This window comes from Acyrthosiphon pisum, chromosome X, assembly GCF_005508785.2.
Source record: "Acyrthosiphon pisum isolate AL4f chromosome X, pea_aphid_22Mar2018_4r6ur, whole genome shotgun sequence".
Taxonomy (NCBI): domain Eukaryota; kingdom Metazoa; phylum Arthropoda; class Insecta; order Hemiptera; family Aphididae; genus Acyrthosiphon; species Acyrthosiphon pisum.
Genome location: NC_042493.1, coordinates 55,087,759 through 55,102,257, shown reverse-complemented (window position 1 = coordinate 55,102,257; position 14,499 = coordinate 55,087,759). Strand labels below are relative to the sequence as shown.

Below are 14,499 nucleotides of genomic sequence, written 5' to 3'. Positions count from 1 at the left end.
TGCCGCCGCGGGCGGCTGTGTTTGCGTTCGGTATGACAAGTGGCTTTACTTGCTCAGTTTTAGGATTACGTGTGTGGGGATGATGTTTTTGGACTCGTGAGAGTCTCTTCTATATGTAGCCCACGGTCTTAAGTGTGTGGGACAACTTAGGGCCCTATAATGTGGGTGTGAAGTTGTCCCGGTCGTGTGTGTGGCTTTTACTGGTCTCTGATTGGTGGTCCTGAAAAGGACCGTTTTATAATGCGTGATCGGTGTACCGTTACAGTGTGTATAAATAAAGAAAATAGTTAAAAAAGTAAAAATAAGAAACAAAACAATGCAATAACAATGCAAACAATTGGTCCACTAAATCCGTTATTCGAACTTGAGACATTCTGTACCCAGTCTTGGGTAAAATACTTTTGAAAAATATTTGGAATACTATAAAAGTATTCTTAATACTTAAAAATATTTTTGATAAATATATGAAACGATACCTGTTATAATTTTGATATTGTGTGATATCAATAGATATAATTTATTCCAAATGTCCAACTCATAAAATATAAATTTTGTATTTTTGTTTTAAATCAAATGCAAGGGAAAAACATGCAAATCAAATAATTTAATTTTCATACTATAAAAGTATTCAGAATGCATCACAAAAGACTTTTGGAAATAGTATTCTAAAATTATTAGGAATACTTAAAAAGTATTCGGAATACTATATTTGGAATACTACCCAAGACTGAAAATACATAGAAGTGTCACTTTACAAATAGGCTTATTGTTTTAAAAATTATGATAATTTTTAAAACCAATAGCAATAGTAAACAAATTTTCATCGTAAGTAAATCTCAAAATACCTGTTGGAGCACCTCCCCGGGTTGGACCTCTAATTTAACCTTTTCCCGAGAGGTCTTTTCCCTTTAACCTATCTACTTCCCAGAGATCTAATCTATATCTGTACCAAATTTCATCGCAATTGGATGATCGCTTTAGGAATGCATAAAGGACACACACCCACAAACATTAATTTTTATATATCTATGCATAGATATAATGAAACAAAATCATTATTTTAAATACAATTTAGTATTTAACATAAACATAGGGAAAAGAAATAAAAAAAAATAACCAAAAAATCAAACGATAAATTATTATAATTTATGTTATATTATATTCACTTTGCCTACCAGCTAAAGCATTTAAGCTGGTTTTCCATTATGAAAAACACCTGTTGATCAATATCAACTGCTACCGATTCAAACAAAAACTACAAACTGTAAAGGTATACTAAAATACAGTATAAAAATGTAATTAGATTCATGTTCAATTCGACTTCAAAAATCAAGGATAATTATCTGTACGGATTTACTTATATAACTTACTCACATATTGCGAATATTATGTTCGATCAATTGTAATTTATTGTATGATTAAGGTATGACACAATAATTTAATATAATCTTTCATTTGGTCTTCGATTTCTTATTCCGAAGAAGGCTGAGGGGACGCAAGCGTTCGCTCCACATGGTCCGCGCAGTCATACATTCGGTAGTCTTCCGGCTTCTGCGACTGCCGCTGGATGAGTTCCGGCCATGACGAGTGCCACGGATAGCTTTCCCTCTACCGTGATTGCTTTGTGTAGCCTTTCCGCCACGGCCACGGGCCGTCTTTCGGCTACCGCGACTGCTACCGGCCGGCGCGGCGGAGATCTCATCGTCAGCGATTTGCACATAGAAGTCGTCGTAGTCGCTTCTGCTCCGACTACGACGGCTACGACGGCTCCGGCTACGACGGCCACGACTATGACGGCCACGGCCACGTCGGCTGCGTCGGCCACGGCTACGAGTGCGACGGGCGCGCCTGTCCGTGTTTTCTTCTTCGACGTCACTAGCCGCCGTGGTCGGATTATCATCCGCCCCCGAACCCAGCCGAATGGCTGTAACTGTGGTGGCAGCTGTACTCACCGCTGGTGGCACTGCTAACTCCGCGATCGGTTCCTGCTGAAGTTCCGGTTCCATTTCGACCGGTTCGTTGTTCACGGTTAAATGATTAACAATTTCAGGTTCTTCGAACTCCATTGTTAATGGGATCGTCGAAAATTCAGTAGTCACATCTTCCCCTACCACAATGATATCATTGGTGCTTTCACCATCCATGTCGAGGAAAATAAACGGTAGAAACGATAATTGTTATAAAAAAAAACCTTAGGTGCGCACGAAACGAGTAAAAATAAAGTTTATTTAAATGACATGAATCCTGACCAGGTCACCAAGGCGATAACGGCGGTGCGTTTTATTGTTTTGATTTAGGCCAAATGCACAACATTCTAATATTATATCGTATAATATAATAAAACGTGTATAGGTAGTGGACTCCAAGGAGATTATAAGAAAAAAGTATAACGAGAAAATTCTTTATAATAATAATAATAATAAAATTCATAAGCCATGAAACTGCAATCGTGGATACGTGTACGTAAATCGATGACCAATAAATTGCTAGATATTCAAACGAATCCGTACACGAAGGGACCGTATAAATCCCGTTTAATTACCGCGATTTCCTCGGCCCATGTGAGATAATATCTGGTCACTCAAATTCAAACATTCCCGTAATCGAAACGAATCCTTTAAAGCGCCAAACCTTATCACAAACCCTTATAACCAAGCCGTACCAGCAAACCACAAACATTATCACCAAATTATAATCTTTATCACCTCCTCAAACTAAACGACCAACAACGTGTGACTAACAGGCGTGAATTTTATGATATAAACAACATTGTCTCCAAATTCGGTACTCAATCACAGGGAGTTACATCGACATAACCTATACCTTTGTATATATATAAAATAAATCACTCGTATAATATTAAGTTTTGAACGTTATCCAATAATAATATATAGGCACATAATAAAATGTAAAATTTTTTTGTTGTACATTTTAATTAGAATTTTATTGGACGACGATTTTCACATATAGTACATTACGTCCTTGTAATTTGGAAATACATTTAAATATTTAAATAAACCATGATTCTTAAATGCCATACAATAGAATATACCAACACTCAACAGTTGTGTACCTAGCTATATAACTTTTCTATAACTCCGCGTGATCAAAATATTGTATTATTGGTATTTATATAAATTACCTAGGTATTTTAAAAAACATACATATAAATTCACGACACCGGGAAAATGGATAACGTGGGAGTGATGTGCCTTATAAGGGTGAACATATTTTTTTTAAATAAACATAACTAAAATAATCTCAATAATTGTTCTAAAATAATATTTATTATAATTTTAGATTATGATCGGAGCAACGGATATATTTATGTATTTATTTTATAATGATTTATTTTTTTATTCATCTGTGTACACAATAAGTATTAGGAATAATGTATCGGTTTTCTACTTCAGTAACTATTTATAGATAAGGTGGATCTAGTTGGAGCATCCGAGAGGTTACAATTAAAATTCTTAATTTCTATATCAGTAAATCACTGTTCTTGAAATTCTATTTCATAACTTTTTTTTTTATTATTGTAAGTCAACATATACAATCTATATTGGATGGCATAATAAGTATACACTATGATAAATGACAGATAACAAGACAGTACAACAAGAGTGAGTAAAATTGATTTTTAAAAGTTATAAAATGAATTTTTTATTTAGACAAGAATTTTATTTTAATTTTTTTGAGTTAATGTTGTAAGTTTTTCATAACTAATATTGTAATATAATAATACTTGTAAAACCAGGGGATTTGTCACAAATAAAAATAAGGCGGTAAATTCACAACGGGTTGTGAAAAAACCATTTACAATAACCAAACCGAAACCATAGAATTGAAAGACCGTGGAATGGTTGTAGTTGGAACACGTTTTGTATGTATGCCAAGGATTTATTGCCATAAATCCCGGTTGGGCACCCCCCTCGTAGAGCTAGCAACACCACACCAAGCCACAAAAATACGTTATTTATAATTCTAGCTAAAACGAGTATTTTTATGCGAAGATAATAATTTGATTGAATCCCGATGATATTACTGAGTATTACGAAATATTAATAGATAATAAAAATATTATTCTATTTATATTTTATAATATTATTACTAAATTTATTGATTCAAATCTATATAAATAAAAATGGAGACAAAAATGTATAACAATTCATCAATCGAGAACGGCTGGTTCGATTTGGCTCAAATTTCTTTAAGATGTTCGTAGCTGTCAGGAGAAGGTTTTTACGAAATAAAATTTTAGGAAAATCCATCGGAAACGTAGGAAATCTCAAAGCTGTATGTCAAAAATACAACAGTGGCACAACAGTGCATTATATTATGTTGATTGCTATTAGTTAATCAGGCATGTTTGTTGATTTCATATAATATAAAAATGAATCGCAGAATGTGTTGCTAAGCTCAATAATTCTACTGTACGTGTGTTGTGAATGAACTCCTCCTAAATGGTTAGACTGATTTGAATGAATTTTTTTGTATGCGTTTGCGTTTATTCATCTGATTTTAGTACGGTTAGGCTAGGATTTTGTATTAATTGATTATATCAATCCACCATAGGTAGAATACGACAAACTTGGTATAACTTTGATACTTTAGAGTTAAATCATTCACTAACGTACATACAGCACGGGGTCCGCGATCTACCGCAGGTAGATTGCCTACCTGATAATGTACTGCTCCGAACCAGAATTTTTATTCTGGGCAACGGAAAAGTCAAGATTAATTTCGAAACCATACACCGAATATTAAATAACGAATTGAACAAAGTTTGAGTCACATATAGTTGGTACACTTAATGGGCAACGAAGTGCACGGGTTCAGCTAGTTAAAATATAAATATCACAATTATTATTTTGTTCACCGCTTTTTCGTGTCTTCGAGATCCGTTATTATAAACAGGATGACACCTAGGTAGAATGCGAAGCGATAGGTGAATAGGAGACGTTACAATATTTATGGTGGGTCATAAACATATATCTGGCGTGATGGAGTTAATAGAAAATTTACGAAAATTACATACGGCTCAAAAACATTTATAACATGCTGCTGGCTTGAGAGTAGTGATAATAGATTTGTAATCATAATTTATGTATCAGTAAATCACTGATCTTGAATTTTTTTCATAACTTATATTGTAGTAGGTATAGAAATAGTTGTAAACATGGGGATTTGTCTTAATTACATATTACAACAAGGCAGTAAATTCAAAACAGGAACACATTTTTTGATTATTATTGATGATTATTGAATCATTTTTTTTCTAATTCAAGCACTGCAGCATAATAACAGTATACCTATTATAATATTAATAAAACGCCATTATATTTTATGTTTTTTTTATATGTTTAATTAAAAAGTTCATATATTATGTATTAAAAAAAAGTCATTGAACGACATAATAACTTATTATAATATATTATAATGTACGTGCGCTATTATGCGTATATAGTATAATAACATTATCTCTAGTATGTACCTATAGTATATTATTGTGTTCACGTTCAGGCAACACATTAAAAGTAATGTATAGTTATATATTCCTATGTTGTATCCAAATGATAAAATAGTACAAAAATAATAATAATTATTATAATATTAAGAAAAATAAAAATAAAAACAGTATCTAATGTACATAAATCTTATAAATATAAAAATATAGTAGAAAGGAAAGATTCAAACAATATAATATATATATATATATATCGTATAACGTTACAAAAACTAAAATAAAATGTACACTTGCATAAAAAAAATATATAAATAATAAATATGTATAAATAAATAAACAAATAAATAATAATTTACAGTGATAAATTATGGCGAAAATTATATTCTGATTACTATGATAATATTTTATTCGGACGGGTATAATGTACCTATACGCGCCTTTGATATGATTATCACGTCATGCACTAATGGGAAATCGTCGAAAATAATCGAATCGATGAAAATAATAGTACAAAATATCGGAGGGGTAAAATAGAGACGTTTGTCAGTTGTTATGATATTACAACCTTGTATATTTATGATACATATAAAATATTGTTACTAGTAGTGTCGGTATTTTTCATTTTCAATCTGTTTCCCCTCATACTCCCAGCAAAATTTGTTTTCCCGGCTGATTCTTCGCGGTCGACGGCCGATATTACGTCGTATGCCTTATGTGGTCACTGGATGAGTCTCTACACACATATACACACACACACATACACACATAAATACATACATACATACATACTTACATACATACATACATACATACATACATACATACATACATACATACATACATACATACATACATACATACATACATACATACATACATACATACATACATACATACATACATACATACATACATATATACATACATATATACATACAAATATAATATATATATTTAGATTATATTTCGACGTTGAGTTGTGACATTGAAATTAAATTACTTTTTACTAGATTTAAAGAAATAATTGTTTTATATAATGGATCGGTAATTTAGTAACAATTTAAAATGAAAAATATGCTTGATTATTGTAGTCGAATCAATTTTTAAAAGTAATTCTGAGTAATGCGTGGAATTAATAGTATGTACCTATTTAATGGTACTGATGATAATTCGTATAACTGTTAGTTATAACATTCGAAATATCTTTGTTTTTAAGTTTAAATGTTCTATTATTAATATCAAATTAAGAACAAAATGAAATGTGTATGTATAAATTGTGTAACTTGTTTGGTAAATCTTTTCTATTCATTGATATAGTGTCTGGCGTAATATTTCATTGCGTTATCTCTAATTAATAGAGTAACTTTTTTCCTACTGTACATGGTAACCTGATTCTTACCTACTTTTGGAAGGTAACTTACTATTGCCCAACATTGAATATTTGAATGTATAATGCGTGCACACACGGTGGGTGATATAAACCTTCACATTAATTAATCATTAATATTATTATTATAGGTGTAAGATATAATACGATGCGCGATGATATGTGGTCTGTTGACATAATATGAGGAGGGGTCCGGCATCTATATTTTATTCTACATAATATTATATTCTACCATATAACGGTACGACCATAAAATCATAACAACAGCAACAACAAACAAACAACAACAAACAACAATAACAATAATAGTGTTGACGATTCGGCAGCGATGTGTCTACTGTACGCCCGTGATGGTCTGCAGCCACGGCTTGTAGTACGTGGTCCTCATGTAGACGCCCGGCAGATACGGTGCGGCACATTTGATGCCGTGTGACACTGTGCCAATCAGGGTCCAGCGACCGTTGTCCTTTTCGATCATCAGAGGCCCGCCACTGTCACCCTATGACGAAATCAAACGCGAAAACACACAAAAATTAGCTCTGAGATCGATCACACTGGGAAGAGGGTTATAATATAATAATATGGTGTGCATAATAATATCACTATATTATATGGGGTTGAGTTTGTTCTATATGACTATATATTATAGCCGCGTATATAATAATATTATGATGAGAGATATTAATTCTAGTTCATGTAACCATGTGCATAAAATTCATTGGTTATTAAGTGTAAGCTATGGTAAAAGAATTCAAATATCTAGGTATGCAATTTTTACTATCAAGTACCTAATTAAATTGTATAATTTTGTACAACAAATTTCGTGATTTCAAAATTCATTTGAACATAAAATTATCGTGAGACTGGAATAATATGTTTTAATCAACACGTTGAAAAGAAAAAATGTAATTCCGTAGAATCATTAATTATAATATATTATAAGTACTTGTATACAGATGACAAATGAACATGTCAAACAATCATGTCACTTAAGTGGAACAATGACTTGTTTAAAAATTATGATGTAAAATAATATTACGATATACATTATACCTAATAGGCATATTATACAATTTGAAATTGAAGTATTTTACGATTTAAAAGTATTTGAGTAATATTTAAAAATATATTTTCAATGTAGGTATACTCGTACTTTGCCAACATTAATTATTATAATATTTTAAAAGTGATTTTTGACCTATTTTTCTTGGGTAAAAGTAAAGTACATGTGTCACTTTAAAATCAATCTATCACATTTTTTATACAATTTTAACGAAACCATGAAATTTTCATTTCCAATATCAAATAAAGATTCTAAATCTGCTACAATATTAAAACGATTCGGACTGAACATACCTCGCAAGAATCCCTCTGTCCGTTGGCGTAACCGGCGCACAAGAAGCTGCTAAGTATGCTCTTTGTGTGTCCTGCTGTCTCGAACATGTCTTGGCACACTTGGTTTTCAATTATAGGAACTTGCACTTCTTGCAGGATGCTTGGAACTCCACCTCCTGTTTGAAAATACATATTATAATATTAAACTGTGACAATACTGTAGTCTTTAATATATTCGCAGGTACAAGCAGATCTCAACTTTCAGGGTATTCTAGCTTAACAACTATAATTGTTTATAATATTATACTCAATACTCATAAGTCATACCTCAACCCATCTCTGCTGATATTCAGATTCCAAACTAAAATTCACTAAGACGTTAAGTTATCTTTACAAAATTGTTTTAAAGGACATTTTTCCAACTTTATAATTGTCATTTTTTAACTTGTTCGCTGCCAAATTCTCCCCAGAACTTGCGTTACTGTTCATGGACAAACAAATTTGAAAGTTGTTCGACAATACCCACCACATAGAGAGTAATATATCAAGCTATAACCCAAAATACAGTTCTTCTAGCAGCCTAAACTCTGCAGTGAAAAAATTCAAGTTGGCATACTGGTGAAAATTAAGTCAAACAAATTTTGAAAGTTTTCTAATAATGACCAATAATTTACGAACATATTTGTCAGGTGGTGAAATTAAAATTTTGTCTTTTTTTAAGTTCACTTTAAATTGATTATTATGGGTACACCAGTACTTACGTGTTAACCACGCGCCCAAGTCAATTACTTAGTCCAGAAAGTATAGGTACCTAGTTAACTTTTTCTAGTTATGTATGTTAAAATATAATGATTAATAATACTAGATTTACACTTAACTATAAACTATAAACAAGTATACAATAATAATATAAGACTACAAGTTGCATATTTAAAAAAAAAATCTCCAGTTTTAGAAGTCAAGTGCGTGACGCAGGTATTCGCCAAATCAGAAAAAAATCTACGTAATCATGGGCTTATTATACTGGCAGCTGGTTTCTAGACTTAAGACCAAGTTGTTACTGCACTCCCCCCCCCCGCCCTTTCTGTAATTTGTAGTAATGTCCAGAGCTAAAAAGAAGGAAGTAGAAACTATGGAGAATATATTATACAATGTCCACCTAATTTTTATTCAACGTAAAACGCTTTTTAGGTTTTCATACTTTATGAACGAGCGACTTACGAAGTATTTTAGAACACGTTTCATTATATTATGCAAAATATGTAAGATTATTGGTCGTGGTGAATCCGATGGTCTGCGCAGTGTGGTATCGATTGAGCGTATATTATCGAAATAATTCGAAAATTGGTTTCACAATCGAATCGAACATCTCTCGTCGAATACATTATATACCTAACTACCTGTACATCTGCAGTTAATAATATGCGATTCGTTCTCGGACGTCAAAATCGATTGATTTTTGACAGTAAAATAGGTATTTTATTTGCCGAAAGTCGAAGCACAAACATAATAATATGCGTTTAGATAAAACAGTTACGTGAGAGAGATCTCTATAGGTACGCTCTATTTGAATATGCCTATTTCCTACTACACAGTTGATTCATTTAGATATAGATCATAAATTCCAGTGTTTCCAGCTCGCTTGCTAAAGGTCTAATATTATAGTATTAGTATTATAGTAGGTATGTTTATCTTTATTTTATGTAGAGGTAATTTTTTTGTTTTGTGATTTTTATTAATTAAATTATTTTATTTTGTTTTAAGAATATTGTATAATGTATTGTGTATTTATTTTTCCTACCTTTCTTCCAAATTATGCCATATCTATCAATATAAATTACTATAAACAATAGCTTGTGCTGCAGCTAAACACTATAATAAATCACTAAAAAGGTACGATATATTAATAATTATATGAGATTGACATTAATTGAACAATATAACTGGACTTATATCGTATCATAGGAACTAAATTTTAAATTTGTCGTGAATTAAAAAAAAAAACAAAGCTGCACAAAATTAAATTGTACAGTTCCGTGAAATTTTAATCTCTTTGTATCAAATATTTTTGCAGCCTTCGTTTTTATTTATTATCATATTCAAATAAAAAGTTGGAGAAAAAATTAATCTAATCGTACAACGTACAAATAGCGTAGTGTTAAAATAATTTTGAGCCTCTCGACAAACAGGAAAAAATTGCAAAAAAAACCGCAACTCATGTCTTAATCCATATTTTGTATACACAATACCTACACATGTACCTATCACTTGAAATCATCTTTATTATTATCCAAAAAATATTTGTGTTCAGAACATATAAAAATAAATATTTATAGTACCTAAATATTTATGTAATTACTTATATAGTACGTACTAAACCTTTTTGTGGTTTTATTTAGTTATTGAATTATATTAATTTACAAACATTGGAAAGGTAAAGTACCTATATAAAGCGCTTTCTAAAGTACTTTACTGTATTATATATAATAGGAGAAAGAGTTATTTCTGGGTTCAAAATTCTTATTGGGCGAATGGTAAAAGGTCTGTTTTTTTTCTTTTTTCGGTGATGATGAGGTGTGACAACAAGTGTACTGCTCGAAAAGACGTTTGCTCACCGTATTTCAACCGTCCCCATCCTGTGACCACGGCCATGCGTCCCGTGAAGTCATCGTCATCGTCCGGCATACAAATTGGCACTATGTGCTGATCGTAGCTGACCGGCGACTCAAGCTCCAAAAGAGCTATGTCGTTCTCGAAAGTTGCCGCGTCGTACTGCCGATGGACGATGACGCGTTTCACGTTCTTGCTGATGCTCCGCTTGGACTCGACTTCGCCGCTGATATCATATTCGCCGAAAACCGCCACCAGGTTCGCCAAAAATCTGCGGACAACCGGAAAGTCATTATTGCGGTGACAGTGAATTCGCTTTTGTGCACATCGTTGTAACAATACAATAATTATGACCTATACACTGTGGTACGACGAACTATTCCATTTTGTAATGTCGCCATGACCACAAAAGATTTATAGGTACCTATACTACCTCTACCTACTGGATTAGGAACTCTGTATAAGACGGATATAAAATAATTGAAGCTCGTTTTGGGTTAGAAAAATTTGGATGGATATGCCCAGGGTAGGCAGCATTTCAGTAAAGGTATTTATAATACATTTTAAGTATTTTTAAAATACCCAAAATACAAAATAAACGATAACAGATTATGCAACTCTGACGTTTTATAATTTTGGCCTAGTTATAAAATAATAACGAGCTTTACTTTTGTTACATAATTATATAGTAATATACTACACTATATCCTAGAGGTCGTATACCGTAAACGCAGTGCTTGAACTTAGGAAGTACGTAAGAGGAAACGGAGTTCCTTTTATTTTGAAAAGTATTCATGCTATATAGCCATATAGGTACCCCCTGTCCTTTTAATTATATCTCAATAAATAAGATAGTAATTAAATATTTAGGTGCACACATTTCCTTTACACTTTTGCATCCGTCTTCTCATTTATTTTCCGATTCAAGCAATGTGTAAACATAGGCTAGGTACATGCCTATTCGTGATTATCTAAGATCGCAACAGTAAACTCTTCATTATATTTCTGTCAGGTGATAACTATTAAGATAGATTCAAACTTAAAATGCAACACAAATATATTTTGTTTAGAAATCTACCTTAAAAACCGACAGATATTTATTAAATATAATAAAAATATGTTTATAAGCGCTAGTAGAGAAGTTATGTTCATTCAATGTCCAAATTATGCGAGGATGAGTAATACAATATTTGAAAAACTTATATTTTTAAAAGGGAAAAATATTTTTGAAATTCGTAATTATAATAGGTATCATAATTTAATTAACTTTCAAAATTAAATCTGATCATGATTAATATTTGTACAGGTAGGTACACAATAATTTTTTAAAGCATATAATATAGTAATATGTATTTTACAGTATTTTTCAAATGTATATTTTGCATTTTGTATTTTTCTATTGAATTCAATATATTTAGTGTTTTGTATTTTCAGTACCCAATCGCTAGTATGCCCAATTGCTTGCTTGTATTTTGTATTTTATATTTGAAATATACGAAGTGATTAATTTTGTCCATCCGTGGATGTACCCATAATAATCACAAACTACTTAGTTAGGTATAATATACCGAAATATCGAAGATATGAAAATGAATATATACATGTTCGTGTCAATTTGCCAACTTATTAAATTTTGAAACAAGATTCATTTGATTACATGGCTTCCTTAATGCTTATCTAGTGTGATTTAGTCGATGTAGAAGTGTGGCCTACCTGTTGTGACTCATGACATTATAAAACAGTTTCTAGCATCTACTATACCGTTTTACATAGAAAATAAAATATATCGGTGACATATTTGATAAATACACATAGCTGACCTTTTGAGTTGGTTTATTTTGACCAGACACCGCACAATTAATATAAAATATAATGTAGACGGTTTTCGATGCATAAACACGTTGACGCATTACGCTATAACTGCTTTTAAAAGATGTCATGCATCATATTTGGTTATTCACTACGTTAGACCCATATTTCGAGTTGTTTGAAATTTCTTAATTCATTATAATTTATTTTATTACACATGTATAAACGATTGTAATATATTGTTAAAATTACTCCACAAATTAGTATCCTCTTTGAAATTTTTAACACATATTTTTTACTTTTAAAATCACACTAGAACTATTATCAATTAATTTCCGAACTTTGTCAACAAGCTTAAATTAAATTTTTATAAGAACATGGATTTGTCAGCTCACATGTTATTAAAATGTATTACAATTTTTTAATTTTTAATTTTCATATTTTATGTCCTAAATTAATTTACTTAAAATTAGATGGCTTGTTAATTAATCATTTTATAATCATTGGTAAATTTAACGGAGAAAATTTTTACTGGATCGATTCATACTTTCGTGAATACTGAATCATGCAAAAAGACATTTTGAAATCTTTTGACCCTTATTAATATTATTTTTGACAAAACCTTAGATCGTTTTACTATCTACAAATAAACTTAACGAATATACAATAAATATTATTTTTAATTTTTACCTTACCCAGTTAGTTGATTCAATAATTAACTTAATGTTAAGCGATCAATAAAATAAGTAACTAATAATACCGTAATAACATGAAGTTTTTTTGTTAATTAAAAAAATAATAAAAATGCTATGGTTGTTAAAATTTAAATACTACATTTTTTTGGTTAGTATCGCTGTGGTTATAGGTTTCACCATTCGGTTATGCAATATTGTGTTAAATTAAAATAAAACTAATAAATATAAATGTATGCATTTATACTTTATAGACACAAAAATTGAACTATATAATTTCCTAATTACTGTACATTGTTCATTATGATGTAATAATTAAGTACCTACTTTGCAAAAAAAAAAAAATGAAATTTGTACGATCACTATGTGTGACATAGGAGATAGGTAATTAAAAAATATTAATCAACTTGAAAAGCTGTATCTACTTTAAATTATGTTTTCCTCGTAGTAACTTTTAAGCTTTCGGAGTTAAATATATATTATTTATTAACTATTAATGCCGAGCAGTAGGGGTGAAATCAGTAATTGCCGTTCATATGTAAGTAGTGTAAGAGTAAAGCATATTAGAGCGTCCACCCATTGGCCATAATTCTTACGTCGGATTCGATTGATTTCAATTTAGGTACAATACCCATTTTTACGATAAGACAATTGCTCGCGTCGTGCGCGACCTCTTTCCGCGAAGAGCCTCTCGGCGCTGACCTAGTTCGCGTTAACTTTCAAAGCGAACGAGCGTATCTCAACACGCGACGGGAAAAAAATAATTACGTTAACTAGTAAAAGTATGTTAGAACGTAAATTGCACGACGTTACACTTTAAACAATTATAATAATAATAATAATGATAATGATGATGATGATAATGGTAATGATTATTATTATTATTGTTATAATTATAATACGAGTAGTTTAATCAACTGTATCCATAATGGTCAATCGTAACAACACAGCAGTAGGATACAGGATGAACAATAGCAAGTATAAAACCCTCGAATACGAGATCCAGGCTGAAAGTTGGTCGAAACTTATGTTTTAAATTCGATGATATAAGCGTCGAGCTGACCATTTTGAAAACTGTGTTGGAAATAATTTCAATTAAGTTTTACAAGATTTTTGGAACGGGATTAGGGGTTGCTTTAAGCAAATCCCCTGCCCACATCACGATCCTATATGCAATAATAATTAAAATGGATCTTTGT

General features: G+C 31.3%; 2 protein-coding genes across 2 annotated transcripts in view; both read right to left on the bottom strand.

Moving 5' to 3' along the window:
• Nucleotides 1-1,451: 1,451 nt before the first annotated feature.
• Nucleotides 1,452-2,144, bottom strand: LOC103309488 (probable splicing factor, arginine/serine-rich 7). Its single transcript, XM_008185016.1, has one exon. The coding sequence runs from the start codon at nt 2,142-2,144 to the stop codon at nt 1,452-1,454; it is 693 nt and encodes a 230-aa protein (XP_008183238.1).
• Nucleotides 2,145-6,530: 4,386 nt separating this feature from the next.
• Nucleotides 6,531-14,499, bottom strand: part of LOC100164176 (serine protease lint) — a 59,695-nt gene continuing 51,726 nt past the window's right edge. The window contains exons 5-7 of the mRNA XM_001944295.5: nt 10,805-11,070; nt 8,211-8,365; nt 6,531-7,353 (exon numbers count right to left, since the gene is read on the bottom strand). Coding sequence (XP_001944330.2) covers nt 7,189-7,353; nt 8,211-8,365; nt 10,805-11,070 — 586 coding nt within the window. The 3' untranslated portion in view covers nt 6,531-7,188. The remainder of the gene's footprint in view (nt 7,354-8,210; nt 8,366-10,804; nt 11,071-14,499) is intronic.